The sequence below is a fragment of the Mastomys coucha genome, unplaced genomic scaffold (assembly GCF_008632895.1).
Source record: "Mastomys coucha isolate ucsf_1 unplaced genomic scaffold, UCSF_Mcou_1 pScaffold1, whole genome shotgun sequence".
In the NCBI taxonomy this organism is placed as follows: Eukaryota; Metazoa; Chordata; class Mammalia; order Rodentia; family Muridae; genus Mastomys; species Mastomys coucha.
This window is the reverse complement of record NW_022196891.1, coordinates 20,559,470-20,586,906: the sequence shown is the minus strand read 5'-3', so window position 1 is coordinate 20,586,906 and position 27,437 is coordinate 20,559,470. Positions and strand designations below refer to the sequence as shown.

At 40.8% G+C, this 27,437-nt stretch overlaps 1 protein-coding gene across 2 annotated transcripts in view; it reads left to right on the top strand.

Moving 5' to 3' along the window:
- The first annotated feature begins 878 nt into the window (after positions 1-878).
- Positions 879-27,437, top strand: part of Dpp10 (dipeptidyl peptidase like 10) — a 716,117-nt gene continuing 689,558 nt past the window's right edge. Inside the window, exon 1 of one of the 2 annotated variants that reach the window (XM_031380842.1) lies at positions 879-1,579. In XM_031380842.1, coding sequence (XP_031236702.1) covers positions 1,508-1,579 — 72 coding nt within the window. In that variant the 5' untranslated portion in view covers positions 879-1,507. Of the gene's footprint in view, positions 1,580-1,648; positions 1,844-27,437 lie in introns of those variants that run through there. The other variant, XM_031380845.1, reaches the window with a different exon arrangement.

Here is a 27,437-nt window from a genome sequence, read left to right as displayed (position 1 = left end):
AAAATCATGAACACCAGAGTTCAAGCCCCAGGACCAACTCTCGGTTGGGGGAGAAAACCAGTTCTGGAATATTTGTCTCCCTCTTGCCTTTGACTGATAAGCAATCCTCCGTGGACCCAGAAGTCAGGGACTAGGACAGAGCTTGTGTCCCATTTACCAAAATATATTCCTCTGCGTACCTCGGACAGAGCCACCTGCAGGTGCGTGTGGGTGAAATTAGTGACCTTTGATAATTATAGCCCACAGTGCTCCACTTCTAAACGAGGCTGACTTTCCGATTTGTAACAGGGCTCCAGGTACCAGGCTCCAGGCTGTAGTTTAAGCTCTTGGATACAGGTGGAAGGCAAATGGAAAGAAACAGAGCCTTAATCTCGCCCTTCTTGCCCCCTCCCCTTCTCTCCTGTTTGGACAAATGCTCTGGGAAACATACTTGCAAACGGGAATGGCTTGAATGGCGAGGAAGAACTTAAGCTTGTTTTAAATGTATGCAGTAAAAAGGATGTGGAAAGAAGAACCATGTGTGGTTAATATCATTTTATTTACAAACCTTTAGGGATTCCATTGCGTCCAGCCATCTGGGGAAGGCAAGCTGGAGGTTAAAGCCTTTCTATTGCCTTAAGTCAGTAGGTGCACACCCTCGGGTCACTATATGGGACAAATGCCTAGTGTGCAGACAGGTGTTGCACACGCCCAGTGGGGCTCCAGGCGGGGATCCCCCCCCTAGCACCCCCCTCCCCTGCTACCCCTGCTTTCTTGAAGTGCTGGAGCATGCCTAGTGGCCGCTCTGGAGCCACCAAGGGTTTTTTGCACTGGCTCACACTCCGCTTCTCCGGGTTTTATCCAGAGCCCGCGGGGGGTGGGCGGGGGGCTGGGGGGAGCCCACAGAGCCTGGCGGCCTGGGCTACACGAGTGGGGAGCGCGTCCGGGGCTGTCTCCCGCTTTACGGTTGCTCGGGAGATGCTGGAGCGCAGAGCCTGGCTGCTGCTGCTGCTGCTGCTACTGCTACTGCTGCTGCTGCACCTGGCGCGCTGAGCACCGTGCGGGGAGCCCCCGAGGGCCGGCGGCGGTGCGGGTGCGCGGGTGGCGGACTGCGGTAGAATGAAAGCCTGGCTCCTCCGGCGTTGCAAGCCACCGCTCCGGCGCGATCAGGTGCTGGCAGCCAGCCGCCCGCCGCTCCACTAACTTGCCACTTGGTCGCGTCGGGTGTCTGCATTCTCGGGTGGTGGTGGGGGGGCGGGGACAGTGGGGAGTCCGAGGATCTGCGGTAGTGGAAAAGAGGGATCCTGCGAAAGAGGGAGCCTACTTGCCTCTGCTGCCGCTTTCCGTCCCCTCCCTGGCGCTCCCCTCCCCCCCACCCCCCCACCCCACCGCTGCCGCCGCCACTCTTCTCTTCCGCCAATTCCGAGAGCGACGGGGCGTCTGTGACATGCGATCGCTTGCCAAGTGACGGTCCCCGAGTGTGAAGTGCCCGCGAGGAAGTGTGAGCTCCGACGCGGGCAGCAAGGGGATGACAGCCATGAAGCAGGAGCAGCAACCCACCCCTGGGGCCAGGGCAACCCAATCGCAGCCAGCCGACCAGGTGAGAGTTGGCCTCTAGGGACTATCCCTCCCGGGAGTGGTGGCTCCAATCATCTACCACCCCCCCCCCCCACACACACACACACGCACAGTAGTCCCTCAAGATTCGCTCCCACGTTTGCCTCTCTTCATCTTCCCTCCACCTCGCTCCCAGGCTCTCTTGTCTCATCTATGGACCCAGCAGGAACTTAGAGCAGCCGAGTGCGCTCTGGGGCCGGGCGACGGGATGCTCAAGGTGGAGAGCCGCGGGGAAGTGGGCAGAGAGGTAAAGGCTGGAGATATGCCACAGCGGAGAGGCTGCCGTGGGAGGGAGGAGTGAGCTCTTCTGCCGTGGGGAGTCTTGACTTCTCCTGAACGCGTTTTGAATGGATCTAGCGCGATCCTGGAGACTGTCTCTTACACGGGTCCAGCCCTGTCTCACTGTGGCTCGGACGCGCGCTGGCCAGAGATACTGAAGTAGGCAAACGACCTTTAAGCTATCAGAGTTTCCCTTCTGTTTTCTTTGGAGAGGATCATGATGGAAAAGCAGGGTGGGAAAAGAGGACTCGGCTTCTCTAGTCTGCCGGGTGGAACTGAGCATGAGGCAATAAAAGGCGTTTTATCATTCAGGGTGGCAAGGAAGGTCCTGGCTTTGGTGGTTTGTTGGGTCTGGATGTGTCGCGTCTGCAGAACTAAGGTGCCCTGTATTGGCTGATTAGTTACTACGGTCCCCTTTTGCGTCCTTTGGTACCTGCCACCCTTTGGGGGTTAGTGTTTGGGTCTTTAGACAATAAGTAGCCTAATATTATGGAGAAATGGCTGTTTCCTGTGTCTGGTTTGGAGGAAATTTAAGAGTTGGGTCACGCTTTTTCTAAAGTTGGAGGGGTCAGGAGCGAGGCGATGCTCCATCGAGGAGAACGGAGGCTGTAGAGAGTCTGCCTGAGATGCGATCATGTTTACATTAATTACTACCGGACTAAGAGAGCCATTCTTGGTCAGCGCAATGCTATAGAGCTAGAGAGGATCCCGCAGCGAGATGCAGGAGGTGGAGCGCTGAGCTCTTTGCCCAAGGAGCGCACTGTTGGTAGAAGGCTGCTAGAGGCGTTTTCGGGCATAGACACTCAGCTCATGGTTAGAAGTGGGGTGACTGGGCCGGGGACCCTGCAAGGCAAGTAGACCCCAGCACTTCAGCTCTTGGTATTCTAAACACTGAAGCCTTAGAGGAGCTGTCCAAATTGCCCAGGGCAATGCTGAAGCAGAGGAAAGGATGCCAGGAATGTTGTATTAATATTCCGGTCTTGGTCATCTCGCCTGGCTTGTGGTCTCTTTCCTCCTTCCCCTATCCCCATCCCATCTCCTTGCACATGTGTTTCACACAGGTGGAAAATTTCAGTGTTTTACGGCTCTCTCTGTTTAGTGGAGGTAAAAATTGCAGTTTAGGAAGCTTTTGCCGCCTTAAGCCACCCATTCTTTGCCCTTAGATAAGAAGGCAAAGATTAAAACATTATTCCACAATGCCCCCTCTTCTTATGCCTCTACTCTGTCCCCTTCCCTCATTAGCACACATCACCATGTAGAGACTTGTTAGAAGATTCACTGAAAAATATTCCAGGAGAGGAACATGGATGTAACATTCCCCTTTTAGGCTGAAGTCCTTAAATTTTATCCATAAGGCTTGGACTCTCTACGGCTATTGGAGTGATGCGACTGATAAGAATGATTAGCCAGGAGAGAGTCTCCACATGAAATTTTTGCTCACTAACCTGTGACACCAGCTGGTAACTTGAGGTGCTGCAGACAGCTTCTGGAAGGGTGGGGGAGGTTTGCGAGAGGCAAGGCAGATATACTCTGTGTGTATGCGTGGCAAATCCCTTTGTCAGGATTAACCTGACACTTAAAATTCACATGGCAGGAGAGGTTCAAGTGTGGATTCATTTATTTCTCTAGCATGCATATTTTTAATGGCTGTGTCAGATATTGAGAGAGTGGTCATCTGCAGAACTCTAATTCTAATTGGGAATTTTAAAGAGAGTCTGTGCTCGCACATGATTCTGAAGTGTGAGTGGCATGCATCCAATCCATGTATTGGCAGAGGATGGTTTTGTAAAGGCAAAGTTAGGCTACTATAACTATTGCAGTAGCCTCACAGGAGGCTTTCAGAAATTCCTGGGGAATCCCTGTAGCTAGCACTCTCCTTGTCCAAAGATTAATATATAAAACGATGGCCATATGATGTGGGTGGTTGTTGTGAATACATAAGTTATGGTCTGAAACTCACAAAGAATTGAACAGATTCAGTCACTATGCCTTGAATAATCACACAATGTTCATACCATACTAGATATGTTAGAATAATTGTACTGGCTGCTATGATACTTCAAAATAAAATTTCACAAATTTAACTTAACTTGTACCTTCGTGCAATTCTTTTCAGTGATTAAACAGAAGGCATATTCCAGCTGCTCACTCAATGTTCATTGATTCGGAATGATTTAGATTTTTGAATGTTGTCCAAAAGGTCTTTCACTTTCTGTGATAGTGATTTTCATGAGCCCCAAAGATGCCTTACCCTATGACATCTGACATATGTGCATTTAGCACAGGGCGAGAAAAGTCGATCTTGGGAATGGCAGTGGCTAGGGGTCGTAGAATCTGGTAACTATCATAGCCTATAAAGGGCTTTTCTTCTCTGCTTCCTCTTATCATGTGCTGTTGTCCATCACATTCACCCTGACCAGAGGCAACCCCTCCTGAGAAAGCAGAAAGGGCTGTGCAGATTTTTTTAAATATTTTGAACCATCACCAATATAGTTATCATTTTAGTCATCACCCTTTTTAAATAGTAATTGATTCATTTGTTTTTTAAAAGACTGATTTCATTTACAATCGCTGTGTTTATTTTCATAATAGTCTACATTTATAAAAGGTTTGAAAATAAGTACTCTGACAGGGGCAGATACAATCACACCCTCTTACCATGATCAATTCCTCACTTTTTATTGATGGATCTAAAGGTCTTGAGTGGCCAATTATAGCTCATTGTTATCCGAGAGCAACCACCTCTGAAGCAGTTGCTCTGTGTGCTCAGATATTCTTGAGTGGAGCAGGAAACATTTATCAAATGCAGTTTTCTACTAGACTCTCAGAGCAGCATTTTGAGGTCACTTTTGTTGCGCCCATTTCCCACTTAACGGATGGTATGAATGCCCTCTTTAAAAAATTAACCCTTATAACCAAATTTGTCTTCAGAATTGGTGATGTGATTGAACTTAGGTCATTTAACTCAAAAGCCCCACCTCCTAACTTTTACACAATCACGACAACATATTCATATCCGAGAAGTAGGCAGAGTGATTGCAAACTTTGCTTTGTGCATGTCTACACATATTACCTTGAACGGTAAATAGATATATGTCTCTTTAAATCATCAGCCGCTGTGTAAATGCTGCCTTTTGAAACGTTAAAAATAAACTAGACATATGTTTAAATAATCTAGAAACAATGAAACATATAAGGTAGATCATAACAAATACAGTAGGAACTCAAGAAAACGTCTCTATCACACTTCTGTGGTAGCGAGGTGATTCCCAAGGTTTGTGAGTTCAGCAAGGCAAGGTTTTGAAATTGTTCTCATTCCACCAGGTGGCGCCCTTCTGCTGACGCCAACCAGGACAGTTACCTCTTGAGTGCCTGGCTGTCTGCTTAAAAGCCAAAAACAAAAACAAAACAAAACAAAACAAAACAAAATAAAAACAACTACGGACACACACAAAACTCAAATAAAGTAAAAGAACAAACTCCCGTTCTGAAATAAAACTAAACGTTACTTTTAAAAGCAACTGTTTTACAGCAATGATAAAAATTGTCATGCATTTTTCTTTTAAGCATTCATTTTTAGTAGCAGAGTAAGTTTTCACAATGCACATGCAGGTCGCCTAATAACTAACTTATGGTCAATTTATGATGATGTAGATCTGGCTTTTAAGGACTAAGTCAATACAGCTATTCTGCTTTTGACCAGGGAAGTTGTCATTCGATGTTTTTATTGCAGCTTTGTCTAGCATGCTTGATTGAAATTTTGAAGTGTGCACTAAAGACTGAGTTGTAATAAATGTTCATGTTTCTTTTGCTCATATTTAAACATGTCATAATGTAGTAAAAAATTATTCTCTTTTTGCATAGAGTCTTGAAAACATTTTGGAAGGGATTCTGAAAGGCTTGTTTGAACCAGGTCTGTAATCACAGGAGCTCAGTGACCAAGAGTCCAGGCCAGCCTGGGGTTCTGAGCCTGAGTGTGCAAAGCAAACATAACACAACACAACACAACACAACAGCAAGGTCACGTAATCCCCCATGCACAAACTATATAGGGGGCATATTAATTTCTTCTAACCAATGTTTAAAATATACCCTGTAATTTCCAGTGGGAGTTTTATATGATTTGGTCAGAAATTATAATTTTGTATGAATAAAGATTATGCTGTGATTTGAGACAGAATGTAAATTTTCTATTCTTTGTCTTTCTTGATGTGTGTGTGTGTGTGTGTGTGTGCATGTGTGTCTGTGTGTCTCTATGTCTGTGTGTCCAACAGCCATGTCCAGCATCTTCCTCTATTGCTCTTCACCTTATGTTTTAAAGGCAGGAGTTCTCACTGAACCTGAAACTAACCCACTTGCTAAATTAGATGCCACCAAAGCCCCAGGCTTTCCCCCAGAGTGTCTGCTCCTGGATCTTCTAACTGTGCTGAACATCTCAACTTGAGTTCTCCCATTTGAAAATCAAACAATTTACTGGCTGATCCCTCTCCACAGCCCTCTATTTTTGGTAAAATTGAAACAGTCTTATTATGTACCACAGGATTGTCTTGAACTCCCATATATCCAAGGAAGACCTCCAACTCATGGCCCTCCCTCCTGAGTTCTGAAGGGATAGGTGTGACCACCCTTCTTGGCATTTTACTCTCTCTTAATTTCTTACTTTACCGACTTAAACATAAACCACTACACTAATAAATATACAATATAAATATTTTGCATGTAAGTCATTTTATCTACTGAATTCAGAACAGACCACAAAAATCCCTTGCGGAGAATTATCTGCTTTTATATCTATCTACTTATTCCAAGGGATGTACAAACGACACATTTAAAAATTAAAATATATAAAAACACATTAAAGGAAAATTATGTTATGAAATATTAATGCTACATTATCTTATGCATATTACACCAAAAATAAAGTGTTTAAGCTAATTATCTCCCAAACTGAGAAAAAAAAATAAAAGCCATTTCTAAATTTCAGTATCTTGAATTACTATTACTGTAAAATGTTAGAATCCGTAGTATGCAAAGCTATATTTCTTTTATTTAGCATGTATCCTGGTACACATAGACAACTTTCATGGATATACTTGGAAGTTTTTGTACCACCAGTAACAAATATTTACTAACATTTGATTATGGGTATTTGCTAGAAGTTCTAATGAGCTAGCTTTCATTTTCAATTTGAAACAAGGTAGAATCACCTGGGAAAATTGTCTACATGAGGGTTGGCATGTAGGTGTATCTATGAGAATTGTCTTAGCTGCCCTCACTGACATCACCTGGAAGTGGGCAGCACCAGCCCATGTCTTAGGCTCTGATGTGTATCAGACCAAGCCCACTGAGTAGGTGGTATATATGCATTCATTTCTCTGCTCTTATCTGTGAACGTGGCTTGACTACATGTTTCAAATTCCTGTCACTTTGTATTTCCCACAGTTAGGGATTGTAACCTATAATGATAAGGCAAAATCAATCCTTTTCTCTTACTTGCTTCTCCCCAGGGTATTTTATTATAGTGGCACAAATGAAGCTCCAGAACACAGGATGATTTTATATCTTCATTTCTTCTGTGACTGATGGAGACTGTAAGAACTTTACACGTTTCTTATGAGGATTAAATGAGATAATATGAGAAAGAAGAATGCCTTTTAATGAATGCCTGTCTCACACTCAGTCCTCTCATTACACGTGAGGTCTGGGAATTCAAGCCTAACCAAAATTTTAATAATAAAAAGAAGACCACAAGCTACCTCTAACAGATATGTTATTGTTTATAGACTCTCACTGCACATTTGCATGATTACGTGGTTTGTCTGTGAATGTGTCATGTGACAATCTTTGCACTTCAAAACATTCAGGTTTTAAAGTATTTTCTTGCATCTCAGAATGCAATCTTTAAAAACTGTTCGATCATCCCATTCTCTAATGGACCAGGATAAGAATAAATATAGGCTAATTTTCTTATATTCTAATTAGATATCAAATGCATTGCATATAGTTTCCAATGCAATTCACTTAGTCAGATAATTAGTATGAGAGGGCAGTGTTTGAAAAACTGATGTGATTTACAGAGCTATGTCTTAGAGACATAGTCAGGAAACTCATGTCTTCATAGGAAGTGCTCAGGACTCAGCCTCATCAGTATTCCACTGGACAGGGGAGGGACTCAAAAGGCCCTACCCATCCCTCATTGAGGAAATATTGGCCGTTAATAGCTGATAAGGAGGAGTCCATTTTTTTTTCTTTTTTTCTATTTATTCTTTGAAATGTCCATGCATCCACACCATGTATTTGGTGATATCTACCTTCTCTTTCCTTCCTTCACCTACTCTCAAAGAACTCCCACATTGTCCTCTCCATTTCATGTCCTCCCTTTATAATTTTTAGAAATAATTTATTTCTTAATTCACCAAATCTTATTAGTAAACCCATTCTTCTGTCTGGGCTTTGGGTCATCCATGGTGGCATCAAAATCCTACCAGTAATGCACTTCTAAAGAGAAGTGATTCTCTCTCTTGTACCAGCTGTCAAGTATAAGAGACATTTTTCTTCAGTAGTGTAGCCACTGGTTGCTTGCCGTGATCCAATAAATAGACTCACATTCATGCACATGTCTAAGACCCTAGGTAAACACAGAGGGTCATTAATAAAAAGGATGTGAAAGCAGGACAGGTACTTGTTGGGTGAAAGAGAGGGTTTGGTGACATCATCAAGATGTCTTCAATACATGAATGGAATTGTCAAAAAGCAAAAATATTTACAAAAGGGAAAATGTGTAATAAAATATTTTAAAAGAAATATATTATGAAAGTTCAATGAATATCATCAGAGAGATGATAGTAAGCCAGTCTTCAGTATTCCAGGGTGGATGTTTCTGGCATCATTGGTGTTCAGAGAGTTAGAACAAGCATAGTCAAAAGACATTATCTCCCATATAAAATTATACAATAGTTGTTCCAATGCAACTTGTATTTAAACAAATGTCACATATTGATATTCTAACTAGGAGATTAGTCCCATATGTTGGCTTGCTTGATGAATGACTTTTGGAAGATACTAACCAAGTTCATATATCATATTATTATTCCCAGTACAGTATTGCTTTTAAACTACTTTAAAGGTTCATTTCATTATATTAAGATGTCTGCGCGCGCGCGCGCACGTGTGTGTGTGTGTGTGTGTGTGTGTGTGTGTGTGCGCGCGCGCGCGTGTGTGTGTGTGTGTGTGTGTGTGTGTGTGTGTGTGTGTGTGTGTATACATGTGAATCCAGTATCTTCAGAGATCAGTAGAGGGTGTCAGATGCTCTGAAGTGGGAATTGCAGATGACTGTGAGGGGCCACCATGAATTCTTGGAACTAAACTCAGGTCCTCTACAGATGCAGCAAGTCTTTTTTTTTCTTTTTTTCTTTCTTCCTTCCTTTCTTTCTTTCTTTCTTTCTTTCTTTCTTTCTTTCTTTCTTTCTTTCTTTCTCTGTTTCTCTCTTTCTCTCTTTATTTCTTTCACCTATTTATTTATTTATTTAGTTAGTTATTTGTTATTTTTATTGGTTATTTTATATATTTACATTTCAAATGGTATTGCACTTCCTGGTTTCCCCTCAACAAACCCCTTATCCCATCCTCCCTCCCCTCTGCTTCTATGAGGGTGAGCACCCGCCACTCCCTCCTTACTGACCTTACATTCTCCTATAGTGAGGCATTGAGCCTTCACAGGATCTGGGCCTCCCTTCCCATTGATGCCAGGCCATACTCAGCTACATATGCAGAAGGAGGTATGGGTCCCTTCATGTGTACTCTTTGGTTGGTGGTTTAGTCCCTGGGAGCTCTGGAGGATCTGGCTGGGGGATATTGTTGCTTTTCCTGTGGGGTTGCAAACCCCTTCAGCTCCTTCAGTCCTTCCCCTAACTCCTCCACTGGGGACCCTATGCTCAGTCCAATGGTTGGCTGTGAGCATCCACATCTGTATTGATCAGGATGTGGAAGAGCCTCTCGGGAGACAGCTATATCTGGCTCCTGTCAGCAACTACTTCTTGGCATTAGCAATAGTGTCTGAGTTTAGTGGCTGCATATGGAATGGATCCCCAGGTGAGGCAGTCTCTTGATGGCCTTTTGTTCAGTCTCTACTCTACTATTTGTCCCTGTATTTCCTTTAGACAGGAAAAGTTCTGGGTTAAAATCTTTAATATGGGTGGGTAGCCCCATCCCTCAACCAGGGGCTTACCCACCCTCTGATTTGGTCTTGACAGGTTTTTCCTCCCCTTTGTAGGGTATTTCAGCTAATGTCATCCCCACTGGGTCCTGGGATCTTCATGGTTTCCTGGCATCTGGGACTCTTTGGTGGCTTCACCCAGTTCCCTATCCCCCAAGCATACCTCTCTTCAATTTCTTGACCCTTTGCAAGTGTTCTTCCCGACTGAGAAATTTGTGCAGGCTCTGCTTTCAAGTTTTCATTGGCTTGATTTCCATAACTTTTGACAATAATTAATGTTTCTTCATCTTTCTCTCTCTCTCTCTCTCTCTCTCTCTCTCTCTCTCTCTCTCTCTCTGTGTGTGTGTGTGTGTGTATGTGTGTGTGTGTGTGTTTTGTGTTACATAGGTGTTGGATAGATGTATATACACATCCCTGTGAGAGTGAAATTGCCTGAGTAAATGTATATGGAAGACAAGTCAACATTAATTATCTTCTTTAATTTCTTTCCCATCTTCTTTGAGGTCTCTTGAGCCCCTGAGATATACTGTCTCTGCTTCCCTGAGCTGTGATCAAAGGTGCATTGTAACAAACTCAGCTTATCACACAGGTGCTGCAGATCTGAACTTGGGTCCTCATGCTTGTATGCAAACACTTTACCCTGTGGGCCATTGACTCAGCCCCAAATACACTTATTTTTCCATGCAGAAATCAAATGATCTCTAAAGCATTAGAATCATCCTTCTCTCTCCATGGTAGGTCTTTTTTTTTTTTATCATGAACTACATTCACCTACATGGTGACTATCACTGCTAAGTACAGACAATATAAGTAACAACATTTGGGGAAGTGACAAGGTAGTTAAGATGGAGATCTGTCATATTCATATCTCTGGCTGAGCTGTCCTACAGCCTCAGAAATTTTTATGTTTCCACAAGGAATATGAAATAAAACATCAACTGCCACTCCAATCATTCTACATTTATGTAAGACTGATAAAAGGTTTTTATCTTGAGTTATACTGCTCAGAAATTATCATTCAACATATTCATTGTTATGTCTTCTACATGATAAAGTGAGCTTCTGTTTACCATGACACCGTTTATCTACAATGGTAAAAACATTAATAATTTTGAACTATTGTTCAGATAATATGCATATTCCACTGATAAGAGTCGAACATGTTTGTGCAAACAGAAGAGGAAAACACTAAAGGATTTTGCAGATTTGGTTGTTTGAAGGCAGGGAGATGAAAATGCAAAGTGAAGAAGGGTTAAGGGAAGAGTTACACAGACTTCAGGTTGAAGCTGCCTTATGATGCCATCCACAGTCCATAAAAATACTACACTCACCTCATATAACAGGAAGAGAGTGTGGAGAAAGCTGAAAATGTTGCTCACATGACTTGTGGAGAATCAAGAAAGAAAAATGAATATTTTTGCATTTGTATTTCCAGGCTTCTAGACCTTTAGATCTCTTGAAACACTTACTTCTCTATTCTCTCTCTCTCTTTCTCTCTCTCTCTCTCTCTCTCTCTCTCTCTCTCTCTCTCTCTTGCTCGCTCTCTGTCTGTCTGTCTCCTTCTCCTTCCCACTCTCTCTTTCTCTCCATTCCTCCCTTCTTCAATCCCTCCCTCCTGTCCTCTCGGTTTCTCCCCCTTTGTGAGTATACGTTTGTATGTATGTGTGTAGAACTCTCTCTTTCTTCCTCTGCTGTGTGTGTGTGTGTGTGTGTGTGTGTGTGTGTGTGTGTGTGTGTGTGTGTGTGTGTACATACAAATACATGTGCTGTGGGTGCTGTAGTTCTTCATATTTGGACACCTTCCACTGTCATTCTTCATTTTATGTTTTGAGACAGAGTTCCTCACCAAATTGCCGTCAGGCCCAAGTATCCTCTAATCTCTGCCCTACCCTCATAGCTGAAATTATAGACACATATTGCTGTCCTTGACTTCTAAAGTGGGTACTTGGGACCTGAACACACACTACCTTCATTTAAACTACTTTGGATCACCATTCTGTTTCCAGATGTTTACAGACAGTAACAGGAATGACAGCCTTATAACTTCATTTCAATTGAGAACTTGTGACAGGTCATGTGGAAGTTTTAGAAAAGTTTAGGCAAGAGACTGAAGAAATAACTCAACAATAAGAATCCCAATTATTCTATCACCAGACCAGAGTTGGCAATCCCCAAACCAGCAGCAGACAGCTAACAAATGCTTATAACTTTAGGGCTCTGAATGCCCTGGCAACCTAAATACACACCTAAAGTTAAACAAAAAAATTACAAAAGGAATTTAGTTGAGTTCATAATAAAAACTGAGTCTACTCTGGGAAATGTTCTCCCAACTAAGTCCATACTATCTGACTTTAATATCGTTGTAATTTCTCATACCTATTGATTTCTTAGGTTAGAACAAATAGCTATGCATGAGGTTACAAGAAAGTGAATGAAGATGAGCGAGGGAAACAGTCATTTTTATTAGCTTCATACCCATCTCCTTTTAGAGAGCTAAATGAACATTCGATTTTTATTTCATTCAGTGGGTGTCTGCCTTAAAAAGAGAAGGGCAACAAGGCGGGGTTATAATAGAGAATGTGAATGTCGGGCTAGCCTGTGATTTATTTGAAAACAGAGAACCAGGGAAACTACTGAAAGTTGCATGGATGATGCCCACATGAAGATATAGACCTCCCTCTCGAAGAGGAACTGAGTAAGTAAACACTCTCAGGCCCATACATATATTAACCATGCTCCAAATGCAGGAATAAGGTATAAAATTCAAGGCATGGACATTTTGCATTTATACATGATAGTGTAATGATTCTTTTCTTTATTTAATTTTAAAATATGATATGTGTGTGCCTGGTTGTCGGTATATGCTTATAAGTGCAGTGCATGCAGAGGGCAGAAGAGGGCGCCATCCCCTGGAGCTGGAATCACAGGTGGTTGTAAGCTTGTAGAAATTGCTACTAGGAACTGAACTCAGGCACTTAACCATAGAGCCATCCCTGTGTGTGTGTGTGTGTGTGTGTGTGTGTGTGTGTGTGTGTGTGTGTGTGTGTGTGAGCATCCATGTGTTTCCTAAACACAGGTTTATATCAAAAATTAACAAACTTGCCAAATACCTTTCCTCATTAAACAGATGAAAATTGGTTAGAAAGACCACATTCAAACTGTACTTAACATAATAATCTTTTTAACCATTGCTTTGAGGCAGGTTCTCATGGAGCTCAGGTTGTTCTCCAACTTGTTAAGTCACTGAGGATAGCCTTGGTTCTCTGATCTCAAGTTTTCCCCGGAAGTACTGGGATTACAGGTGTTTGACACCTTGCTTGGTTCCAAGTGGTACAGGGATAAAACTCAAGGGTTCATGTTTGTCCAGCAAGCACTCTACCAACTAAGTTATATTCTCAGCACAAAGTATGGCTTCTTAAATGAGAAAGCAATCTGAATTCCAAAGAATTTCTGCAATTTAGAAGTAGATCATTTGGTTGGCTGCATTATTCTGTAATTTAAGCTCCTGGGATCTAGGTTTTTATGCAAAAATTTTTGTATCAAGTCCATTATCTTTGGGGACTTTATTAGAAGCATTATAAATGTTACTTTTTTTCCTTTTAGTGCTATTGAAGAGGTATAGGTGTTCAGCATTTTAGTTGAGCATATTTTAAAGTATTCAGTGTCCTTATAGAATATACAATATTTATATTCTTTGAAATTACATGCATGATACTGTGAATTTTGATCAAATTTAGCCCTACTCCACCTGCAACTCCTTGGAGATCCACCCCACTTCAAGCCACCTTCTGCTTCTTTGTTTTGTTGTAACTGAGTTAAGTTTATACTGTTCACATACTCAGCAGAACCATATGCTACATGCTAGTTAGCCTATAGAGACCATACATCCTGAATGAAAACTCTCTTTCTCTGCAACAGCCATTAAATGTCATTAGGTTCCAGCTCTAGGTGGTAGCTAGTGAGCATCTCTTCTCTCCATGTACACACACACACACACACACACACACACATACACACACACACACACTATGACATAAGCATGATGTCAGTAACAGCTTACAAGAATCTGTTCTGTCTTCCACCACATGGGTTCCAGGGATCAAATTCGAGTCATCACTCCAGGGGACAAGCACCACTACCCACTGAGCCATCACTCTAATTTCTATCCAGCATCTATTTGCAATAAGTTTTTCCCTTTTCTCTGATTCATGAAATTGAACATTCATTACTTCTTTTTTGTTGTTTTTCTTGTTAGATGTTTAAATATATCTTATTTTTTTATCTGCATTTTGTGAAGATGCTAAGTTTTATCCTCAGAAGAATAAAATTGTCATAAAAAGCTGCAAATTAATTCAGCAGACATTAAATTAACTTAGAAATAATAACATTAGAAAAATAACATACATAGAGGAACAGATAAATATAAATGAGAGAAATTAAAGAATAATGTCAACAGTAGTTGAAAAATGTCAAAAGTTGGTTTACAAAATATGAAGAGGATAAATTTCAAAACATATGTTAACAATGCCTAGAAAGTCACAACTCCCAGTCTACCAGAGGTGAAAGCAAGGTGTTGAGATTATGAACTCTTGGTTTATTTGAATTATGCCTTGTATATATCTTGTATTAAAATATTTTGAGAGTATCTGTTTATTGACTTGGTGATTGCTTGAAAATTCACAGGCCTAACTTAGTGCCTTTTGTGGTGTGGTGAAAATTTTCTTTGAACCGTTCAGAGTCAGAATGCCAGAGCTTTATTTCTTTTATATAAGATTTATTTTTGATATGTGTGTGTGCAAGCACGTGCTTGTAGGCATGCACGTGTGTGGAGGGCATGTTCTAGTGTAAAGAAACCATAGGAGATATTTTCAAGTTTATGATGCATGTGCACTTCTCCGCCTATTTTATTTAGACAGGGCTCACTGAACCCGGATCAATGTAGGAAGCACTGTCTCCCTCCTATAATACTGGGGTGACAGAAGCAGGTGGAAGTAAGCCTAGATTTTTTTTTAATGGATGCTTGGGATTCAAACTCAGGTCCTCATGTTCCTGCAGCAAGTGCTTACCTGACGAACTATCTCTACAACTCTCAGAACAATGTCTTTCTGATTCTTTTGTCTCCCATGTTACACACTCCATCTCCAAACTCCAGTACAGTTTACTTGATTTTCTTAAATTTCTGAAATCATTTTTCTGCAAAAACGTTATCCCCTGGCATGGAGAATGAACACTGACACTTTGCCTTCTCAAATCCCTTCTTGCCAAGAGCACAAACAGGAGCAAAGAGATTCACGGTCTGAGAAACACTAGAGTTTCTTCAGTCAGATAACCTGCTTATCGAAAAAGTCACATGACCCAGATGTGAGCAGACTGTCTGGAATCATGGACTTGCTTAGAGTTAGAAGCTCTTTGGATGTGGGATGCCCCCCCCCCATGTGAGGCTCGGCTGTTTACATGGATGGTGTCACAGCGCTACTTTTAATGTCCTTAGCTCTTGACAAAGTGTTACCTCTTCGTATAAAAATTATAAAGACAGGTATTTTTAAGATTTATTTTATAGCTTCATTTTCAATTATGTATATATGTGTCTATGGTTGTGGCTACGTGTGAGTGAGTACAAGGTTGTGGAGGCCAAAAGAAAGTGTCATGTCCTCCTGGAATTACAGGTGGCTGTGAGTTGCCTGCTCTGGGTTCTGGAAACCAAATTCTTGTCATCTGCAAGAGCAGCAAGTGCTCTTAGCTGATGAGACATGTCTTACACTCCATTATTTGACCTTGTATTCATATAGTTTCCTGTATTAACAATGAAAGCAAAATTTAATACTAACACTATGATGCGTTTTATTTTTACTAGCATAAATTAATTGTATACAGCATACACCTGAAAAGCAAACACCACAGTATATGAGGGGACCTGTTAAAAGAGAAATGAGATTAAGAGAAAGAGACAGGTTGCTAACAAAATAATAGGAAGTTAGTGTGCTGAAAATGTACTACATTTATGAAATGTTATAATAAAGCTTATTATGACCTTTTAATGATTTATTATATGTATTCTAAAAATGTGTGTCCATAGGCAAAACTCACTTAGCATCTCTAGAATTCTCCCTTGTGACACCCACCATTCCAAGAAATAAATTCCCCTTTATGCACACTGATGTTATCTTTCTTGAGCCTCTGTCTTGTTTCAGAATTCACGGATCTCCACACTCAGCCTCTCTATAAAATATTTTGTGTAGTGTATGTGCGTATTTGTATATGTGAGTGAAGGTACACACAGTCCCTAGTGTGGATGTGGAGCTCCCCGGTGTCTTTTAAATGTTGGTTTGTGCCTCCTAGTATGTTTGAGACATAAGCTTATTGTTCAGTACTGCATTCACCAAGCTAGCTGGCACACTGTTCTTAGGCTTGCATCTCTGCCTTTCTTCTCATTTAGAAGCAGAGGGATTATAATTGTACTACCACATCTGGTGTTTTAACGTGGGTTCTGGGAGTCTGAACTCAGATGCCCAAGCTTGTATGGCCAGCATATTATCTATGGAGCTGTTAGCCACTTGGCTTTAAAATTGCAACTCTTGGAAAAATGGAATACTGGTATGTTTTTTAGAGTTTTTATAAGCATTTTATGTTACACAAACATGAACAGATGTACACACACACACACACACACACACATAAAGCACACACATAAGGAAACATGTATGTGCATACATATGTAGAAATAGACTTGCATGGGCATATATACAAGACCCTGAGTAGATGGATTTCTCAGTAGGCATAATTTTATTGCAGAAAGTGGTATTATTTCATTTTCTAAACAGAGTTGCCAGGGAACCAAGTTCCAATACCAGGGATGAGAAATGTTTATATGCTGAATGAATCAATCTATATAAAGAATGCTTTCTTTTCTTTCTTTCATGTTATTTATTTTTTATTAGATATTTTCTTTATTTACATGTCATACAATATCTCCTTTCCCAGTTTTCCCTCCAAGAAAAAGAAAAAAAAAAAAACCCTTGTTCCAGTTCCCCTTCCCCTGCTCACCACCCCACTCTCTCCTGCTTCCTGGCCCTGGCATTCCCTTACACACTGGGGCATAGAACCTTTACAGGGCTAAGGGCCTCTCCTCCCATTGATGACCGACTTGGCCATCCTCTGCTACATATGCAGCTGGAGTCATGAGTCCCACCATGTGTACTCTCTGGTTGGTGGTTTAGTCCCTAGGAGCTCTGAGAATAGTAGTTAGTTCATATTGTTGTTCATCCTAAGGGGCTGCAAATCCTTCATCTCCTTGGGTCATTTCTCTAGCTCTGTCATTGGAGACTCTGTACTCAGTCCAATGGAGGACTGTGAGCCTCTACTTCTGTATTAGTTGGGTACTGTCAGAGCCTCTCAAGAGACAGTTTTATCAAGATCCTGTCATCCAGCACTTGCTGGCATCCACAATAGTGTCTGGATTTGATGACTGTATATGGGAAGGATTCACAGGTAGAGCAGTCTCCGGATTGTCCTTCCTTCAGTCTCTGCTCTACACTTTGTCTCTGCAACTCCTTCCATGGGTATTTTGTTCCCCCTTTTATGAAGGAATGAAGTGTCCAAATTTTGGTCTTCCTTCTTCTTGGTCTTCCTTCTTCTTGAGTTTCTTGTGGTTTGTGGATTGTACTTTGTCTCTAGAGTCATGCAAATACTGTTGGTTGGAAAATCCTGGTTGGTGGAAAGAACTAGGGATCATCATTCATTTAAGTTCACATTGAGCCCCAGAACCTTGACTTTGTAGATTCAGCTTATTTACTCAGTCTCTCCCTGAATTTATTATTGTACCTGGAAGCAAAAGGGTGTTTTCCTCTTACTATAGTCAGGAGTCTGGGCCAAGGGAGGGGCTTTTCATCTGTGACAGACTGACAGATGCAGTATTTGTCATCTGAGTCTTAATACACTCTTTTGCTTGACTAGATCTCTGTAGTGTTATGGAAAATCAAATTATACTGAATGTGAGGTTGCCAAAACATGGGGGTGGTGCTTTAAAGAGCCTTTCCCCATTGGTTTGACTAAATCAGAAACTGAAGGTCACCTTTAATACTGAGCTCCTATTTTGTTGATATGAAGATTATGTGGAGTCAGCTGTGCTCCAGAGCAAACATGCATTGGGAATTGGTTAAGGAAATATGTAGCATTCATTTATATATTCCTTATCAGTGCCAAGAAGTCAACAAAGTTTGGGCCTCGAAGGTGGCAAGCTGCATATGCATCAGGCCTCCTGAGTCTGTTATTTCCTTTCCTCATCTCAGGAATAAATTCCATCTCGTGCTTATAATACATTCCTTTCCCAAGCTACAGTCCTTGAGCGGTAACAGTGAAGCCAAAAAAACCAATATGGAATCACAGATGGTGCAAATATTTGGAAATAGGTAAATAGAATCTAGGATTAGCTTCCTGGGCTTGGAAATGTCACTTTCGAGTTGCTTATGGGTCACATAGGCCAGTCTTTAGTTAAGGAAAACCAGGATAAATGCATCACGATAGAAAATTGCTGATTTGGCGTTGTAAAACTAACAAGCCCATAATTGTTATATAAACCTCAAAATGAGTCACTCTGTAAGCAGGAACAGGTATTTTATAGAGGTCAAAACACCCAGAGAGGTTATACAAGAGACACAAAATTAAATAGAAACCATAACAGTGCACTGCCATCTGCTGACTTTTCTGGAGCCAATTTTTAAAGAGAAATAGCCATTGATGTGGGTGTGTTTAAGGCGGGGAATACTAAACGCCCTGGACCTTGGCGGAAACAAAGGGTCAGTACGAGATCTACAGATGTTCACTACCGTTAACAGGGACTATGAGTTCCTATTTCTGTCTCTGAGATTTCTGAAGAAGGACATGTGATTTGTGTAATTTCCCCCTTTAAATAATGTATACCTTTTAAAATATTTTTTTTTGGCTCATTTGTATGTGCATGTGTCTGTGTATGAGTATACATACACACACGTGGGTGCAAGTGCCTAATGGGGCCAGAAGAGTGTATCAGGATCCCTTAGAGCTAGGTGGTCCTGAGGGTGCTGAAAAGTCACTGTATTGTCTTTCTATACAGTGCGGAGACCATTTAAAAGCTTCATGGAACTAGTCGTGCAATTGTCACCCAGTTGACAACACACAGACAATAAAACCTACCTAACCACAGCACTGATGGATTTGGTGTATTGAATACCAGAGCCAGTCTCTCCCAGGAGAGAAGATAGTTAAAGAGTATCCTTTTATTAACAGACCTATAGAAGTTGTTTCTGTTTGTCTGTGATGATTTCAATAAAGAAAAATGTCAGTGAGATAAAGTAGGTGGGTTCCAATTGAATTAGGATGTTTGTATTAATAGTATTTATTTTTAGGATATTGGATATTATATGATTAAATTTTACGTATAGATTCTACTTGGAAGTGACAATATCAGCTTTGTCGTGATTGGTGGAAGCTTGGGATGATGGACGCTCTTGTTTGTCAAGTAGCAGAGATAAAGGAAACCCAGCTTGAGTTTGGACATGAAGAAGGAAGGTATTTTTACCCATGACAGGGGATGACTCAGTTGGTAAAGTGTTTGCTTCACAAATACGAGGACCTGAATTCAATCTCTAGCACAATCCATATTTTAGAAAATGTAAGATTCAGTAACATTCACTTTTAATCTCAACATCAGAGGCAGAAAGACAAGTGGATTCCCGAGGATTCAGGCTGACCCGCCTAGCCTATTTGGCATGTTCCAGGCCACTGAGAGACCATGTCTCCAAAAATTAAGGTTGACAGCACCTGAGTGATGCAACCCACAGTTGACTTGAGACCTCCAAACTTGTACATATGTGCATCATATACACATACATACATCCACACAAAGTTTGTTATAAAAAAGGAAACAGAAACAAACAAACAACAATCCCTCAAAAGGCTTCTCACATAAAGGAAATAATAAACATTCAATAAGAATTTAACTCATTAATACAAGAAGCCTAAAGATGCCTAATTCAGTTCAAACCACTTGAGGAGAGACAGAGGCAGAAGAATTCACACAGTTCAGAATTACTTAGTACAAAACAGAGAATAGAAACCAAAAGTTAGTGCCTACTTTTCAGGTCTGATGAACTTATTGCTGATGCTGTTGTTGAAACTTTTATTATTACTATTATTATTATTATTATTATTATTATTATTATTACTACTACTACCACTACTACTACTACTATTGCCTTGTGCAAGAATATGTACACATGTAGATGTGGGTGGGACTGTATGTACCAGTGTACATATACATATGTGAAGGTCAGAATCTAATCTCAGTAGCTTTAACCTCATTATTTTTCAGCCACCCTTGACCAGTGTGCCCCAGAGATCTTCTAGTTTTTGCTTCCCTAGTGATACGACTACAACTCTACTCCAGGATGTCCTGCTTTTCATGTGGGTTCCAGATATCAAACTCAGTTCCTCATGCTTGCAAAACAAGTATTTCACTGATGAAACCATCTCCCCAGCCTTCAACTCATCTGCCTTCTGTAATTAACATCTAAATTTACAAACTCCGAGTCTGTGTTAAATAATACATAGTGAGTACATCAAAATTCTGCTTTACTATGTTAGCATGTCTCCTGAATCCACTTGCCTCTTCACCTAGCACAGCCTCATATGGGCTGACTATGTAGTCCTCCAGGCTGGTTTTTAAGAGAAGGACCGGTTCAAGCTTTATTGGCAGTTCTTACATTAGTCTGTTTGTTTGATTTTTTTTTTTTTTACATTACTAACTTTGGAATAGGGTACGATGGAGTGTGAGCCTACATCTGGTGTCACAGCTAGCTTCTTCAGCAGTTTTATCAAAGCTCTCTACAAGGCCTATAGAGCTTCAAGTGTCAGAGTCGATTCACGAGCTGCGATGTCCTGGAACTCAGCCAGTCAGCCGATAAGGCTGGTTGCTTCCTCCCCACAAATTGGTCCAGGTGTCTTTGAAGGACAGAGAAGAACAGTTTGCTAATCTCAAATAGCTTCTCTGCCGAAGATGAGATTGGATAATTGCACACAACAGAGAGAACAGCCATTCTCTGAACTGAGGTTCAGATCAAATTGCATGGGGCCATTGTCCCTGGAGAGGACTGTGTTCACAGCTGCCTTGAAAAAGAGGGCGAGAACATACCCATGTGGTCTGAATTAAGACACATAAGTCTTCCTTTCTTCCTTCATGACAAACTTCCCTGGCAGCCAGTACCTTGCTTGTTCTTCTCAACCGTCTCCAGATCTGAAATTCCAGGATGCCTCCCTTTGTTCCTTTAATTTAGCAAGCAGAGGATCTTAACAATTTACATCTAACTTGAACTTATTTACTTATTTATCTCCCCAAGATAAAATGATAACACACACATATATATGTATATATGCATATATATATATATATATATATATATATATATATATATATACACATATACACACACCCACGGTATGTGGAGGCTAGAGGTTAACATTGGACATCTCCTCCATCAGTTCTCCATCTTGTTGAGTCACTGTCTATCATTGAACCACAAGCTTACTCCTTCAGTTAAAATTGCTGGCCAGTGAGCCCCAGAATCCACCTCTCTGCCTATGCCCCCAAACTGGAGTTCCAGGCATATATAGCCATACCCAGCTTCTGCAAGGGTGTTGTGGAATACAAACTTGGGTCCACACGCCTGTACACCAAGCACTTTGCTGACTATCTGCCTAGCCATCTGCATGTATGTTTCATAAATATATTCTGATGATTATTTGCCTACTCTCCACAAAGGAACTCAGTGAATAACTTGGTGCTTAAGAAAACTTACTAAATTATCAAAACTCATCTTTCTGTGATGGCTTTCAATTTCTCAGAGAAACCCATCTTAGCAGATACTGGGGAAATATTGTTGTATAGTGACACTGTCCAAAAACCTATTCTAGAAGATTAAGTGTATTCTCTGTCTGTACTTTCTCCTCTCATTTGTATGTGGTTTCTGAATGTACTGCTTATGGTTTGTGCTCCTCAGCAGTGAGTATTTTCGTAAATCTATAAAAAGTTTTTTTTTAATTTTACATATATTAAAGTTTTATCTGCATATATATCTATGTACCATGTGTGTATGGATGCTTGGAAGTTATTAGATTAATAGATCTGTTAGGATTGAAGTTACAGAAGGTTGTGAGCCAACATCTTGGTGCTTGGAATCAAACCTACAACAACCCCCTGATCCCTGAGAACTTGAGCTTTCTCTTTTATTTAGCATGATGGTTAGTTTAAATTGTCTGTTTGACATAATGTAGAATTACCTGTAAGACTATACAGACGGTCTTAATAATATTTTATTTGGACCCTGTTGGAAATTCTTTTGATTTTCTTAATTGTTGAAAGAAAATCCAGTCATTATGGACAACAATATTTGTTGGGCCTGGATTCTGAATGTGCAATAATGGAGAACAGGTGTTAAGTGGTAGCATATATGCATTCATCTCCCTCTGCTCGTCACTGCAAAGGTGACATCTTACTATCTTGACCTTATATGCAGAACTTATGAACCTCAACTTGTGAACTAAAATCAACCATTTCTACCCCAAGTTGCTTTTTTTTTGTCATGGTATTTTAATCACAGGAAAAGAAATGAAACTAGGACTCTTAGTTTTAATTAATTTTAACTTAGAATTGCTGCTTCAACTCTTAACGAACATGCTATGAGCATGTTGGCAACTTGGAGATGTTACAAAAAAGCAAACTCTAAGCTAGAAACATTGAAGTGGAAGACTTGTGGTCTACATTGACATCTGAGCCCCAGATGGTGCCTGGTTTCTGGACTCTGTGCTCAGAAGTAAGCCTTCAATTCTCACCAGCAAGAAATCTCTAAAGATTAATTTATGTCTTTAGCCAGGGTAAAGTGTGTTATGGATGATTCTGAAGAAACTATTGCCAGGTGCTTTCATTCTAGTAATGGAAATAAAATAAATATTAGCGGTGATACTACTAGGTATTTCTTATCATTGAAACTACAGTAGTCAAAACCTAAACCACATTTTACTCTATAAAAGCCCTCTGTCACATAGATGCTCCTCTGGATCTTTAAGACTGCTCAGTGTAAAGGGGCTTCTCACTAAGCCTCACAACCTGTTCATCTCAAAGACCTACAGACAGCAGGGCAAGAACTGATCCTTGAAGGTTTTCCTGTGACCCACTCACATGCACTGTAGCACCCCCTCTCACAAACACAGCCACACAAACACAAAGACCAGCACACTAAATAATTATGTCAGATTATTATGTCCAGATTTCCTGGACCTGGAGTGAGAGGCATTGTGACCTGACATAAGCACTGGATCCAAACTGTCCTTCACTAAGAGTAGCAAGTGCACTTAACCACTGGATTCCCTTTGCTGCTCCAGGTGCAACTTGAATTACAGAATCACAGAAATGGATGTTATGGTATTTCCAAAAGCATGGTCGCTGAAGATGCAAATGCAAGCATACTGCTATATTAACTGTCAACTGTATGAAACAGAGGCCAAGGATTTCCTATTGATGGCAAATCAGCATAGTATTTCATTAACCACATTAAATCAAGCCAGACTACGAAAACCAGATGAATTAAACTGAGGAGCTTCTGCATGGCAAGGGAGATAGAGTGACAAGAAAAAAAAAAACAGAGTATAAAAAGAAAACCTGAGCACTGCTCATCTGAGCTATAGTATATTAATAGGTTATTAGGAACATAATAATATCATTAAGAAATCTGCTCAATAATCCTATTAAGAATAGGCGAGATTGTAGGTAGAGACTTCCCAAAGGAAGACATTCTGATAACCAAAGCACAACAAATAATTCTTTTTTTATTAGATGTTTTCTTTATTTACAATATCTCCTTTCCCAGGCTTCCCTCAAAAAAATGAAATGAAATAAAATACAATAAAAAAAACAAAAACTAAAACAGAGGATGACCAAGTCGGTCATCAATGGGAGGAGAGGCCCTTGGCCCTGTGAAGGTTCTGTGCCCCAGTGTAGGTGAATGCCATGGACAGTAAGCGGGAGAGGGTTGGGTGGCGAGCAGGGGAAGTGGGGAAGGAACAGTAGTATGTTCTTGTTATTGTTTTTTCGTTTTTTGTTTTTTGTGTTTTTTTGGAGGGAAAACTGGGAATGGCGAAATCATATGATATGTAAATAAAGAAAATATCTAATAAAATAAAAACAAAACAAAAAATAAAATAAAATAAAATAAACCAAAAATTAAAACAACCTCCTGTTTCCTCCCCCCTCCTCCTGCTCACTACCCCACCCCCTCCTGCTTACTGTCCCTGGCATTCCCCTACACTGGGGCATAGAACCTTCACAGGGCCAAGGACCTCTCCTCCTATTGATGACCAACTTGGCTATACTCTGCTATACATATGCTGCTGGAGCTATTAGTGCCACCATGTGTACTCTTTGGTTGGTGTTTTAGTCCCTGGGAGCTCTGAGACCTGGAGAATATCATCCTGAGGGAGGTAACCCAATCACAAAAGAACACAAATGGTATGTACACTCTGATAAGTGGATATTAGTCCAGAAGATTAGAATACCCAAGATACAATCCACAAACTATAAGAAACTCAAGAAGAAGGAAGACCAAAGTGTGGATCCTTCATTCCTTCTTAAAAGGGGGAGCAAAATACCCACGGAAGGAGTTGTAGGGACTAACTATGGAGCAGAGACTGAAGGAAGGGACAATTCAGAGACTGCTCCACCTGGGAAACCTTCCCATATTCAATCATCAAATCTAGACACTATTATGGATGCCAGCAAGTGCTGGATGAGAGGATCCTGATATAGCTGTCTCCTGAGAGGCTCTGACATTACCTGACTAATATAGAAGTAGAGGCTTGCAGCCATCCATTGGACTGAGTACAGGGTCCCCATTGAAGGAGCTAGAGAAAGGACCCAAGGAGCTGAGGGTTTGCAGCCCCTTAGGACGAACAACAATAGGAACTAACTAATAATTCTTAACTTCCTTAAATGTCAAAAAAGCAAGTTAAATCACAATGAGGTATCCCCTCACCCCAATTAGAATGGCTACTATCAAAGAAGACCTCTGGTCAAGAAGATGCCTAAGCAGGGAAAAGTATTTGCCATGCAAGCATGACTGCCTGAGTTCAATCCCTAGAACACTGGTAAAGGTGGAAGAAGAGAAGAGACTCCTGATAGTTGTCTTCTGACCTCCACACTCATGCCATGGCAATAGAGCCTACATGCCCACATTAATGATTATGATGATGATGATGATGATGATGATGATGATGGTGATGGTGATGGTGATGGTGATGGTGATGGTGATGGTGATGGTGATGGTGATGGTGATGGTGATGGTGATGGTGGTGATGATGATGATGATATCATTCCCAAGAGAACAGTCTTATGGTTCAGATCTCTAACTTCTGGATAAGACCCAAAGGAAATTGAATCAGAACATTAAAAAGGCACATATGACCTCCTATTTCCTTTAGCTTTATTCATAATCACGAAGGAATGGAATCAAACTTGATGCCCATCTGGGGATGTATGGGTAACAAGGATGTGGTGTGTGTATATAATGGAAATGTATCCAGATATGAAAAGCTGATCTCATTTGTGGTATCATAGACTTGTGGACATTGTGTTAATGTCTGGTACCCAAGAACTGATGTCTCATGTTTTCTCTCACAGACAGAACACATTCATCAGACTGTGCCATAAAACCAGTAAGGTGGCTAAGTGCAAAGAGAATTACAACACATATATTTGGACCTGAGTTTGAGCCCCTAGCCCACACATAAAGCTAGGTACAACTGTGCACAGGTTTCTAAGACTGGTTACTCTATGACAGCCTTTGTGCCTTTGTACAGAATGGCTTGTTGGCATACAGAAGACAGTTGACAGGTTTCCTCCCAGAACATTGCCCAAGAAAAATATAGGCCTACAGATAATGGCAGAAATAGCCTCCTGCAGTATCAGGGATGTGGATATGAGAGACAGACAGCTAAGAATTATGTGGAATTTTATATCATAGGGCTATAGTCAGACTATTGAACTTCACTGGCCTCAGTTTCCTTATCTAAAATGTGAGAATAACCACTTGTATAAGGGACCCCTTCAACATTCCTATACCCACTGGTATGTCAGCTACTGCTGTGTATGTGAAAGATGGTGAAATAGGATTTATTAATCAGAGATCAGAAGATCAATCAGCTTTATTAATGATCAAATCATTACTTTTAGTCTAATAACGAGAAGAGGGTTGTGGTTCTTAATACCATATATGAGAGTAGAATGCGTGTGACCCAAAGACAGCTTCTATATTTCCCAGCTCAGCTCCCTGAGATTACAGAAGTCGGACTTTTAGCTTCACAACTAAGCCAAACTGAAGGAGCTATAGTTTGCATGTAGTATGTTCTCCAATGGCTGGCAGATAGTAGAAAGACATGACGCTTCAGTGTTAAAGCTTTACCTGCACCGTCCCCCATCAAGTCTCCAATATCCCTCCTCACACTAGAAATAGAAACATCATCTTGGCCATTGCTTGGAATTCAAATTATCATAGGAAAAGGTGGTGGCAGCTGAGCTTCCGTCTAAGTTACATCTCTAGCTCTGGGTAGAGATCATTTCTTTTTCTTCCCAGAAGCCTCCTCTCAATGCAAATGCTTATAGCTGCTTCCCTATGGTAGGGTCTTTCTTTTTCTGACTTAGGACTCAACAGAGGGGTAGCTTTTCCTTTTCTTCTCCACTCATCCCACTTCCAGATATGGTCACCGGTTAAGCAGGCTCTTCCTGGCACTCACAGATTTCTTTTTACCATTTCCTTGAAAGCCCAGTTTCCCCATCCCTTCCCTCTTCCCAAATCCAGTTTGCATCCGTTTCCATTTCCCTTTAGAAAAAAGCAGGGCTACAAAGAATATCCACCAGACATGGCATAACACGACACGATAAGACCCTAATACCAAGTCTGGGTGAGGTAAACCAGAAGGAAGGAAATGGTCGCAGGGACATAGCTAGCTTAGCTTTTCTTTCTTTCTTTCTTTCTTTCTTTTATTTCGCAAAACACCAATTGAACTAGATAGTTTTGAAATTATTTTAAAAATACGCCAGAAAGAAAAATAGCAGTATTGGATTGTTTTATTGGTCCATTAATGAAGACTACAAATCATTTCACAAAAGGAATTTTTTTGTTAAACTGTTCTTGACATTTGGGAAAAATAAGCTTTCTTATTGCATTTAAGATTCTATAAATACTACAGAACTAAAGTCAAATAGCCTCATATATATATATATATATATATATATATATATATATATATATATATATATATATAT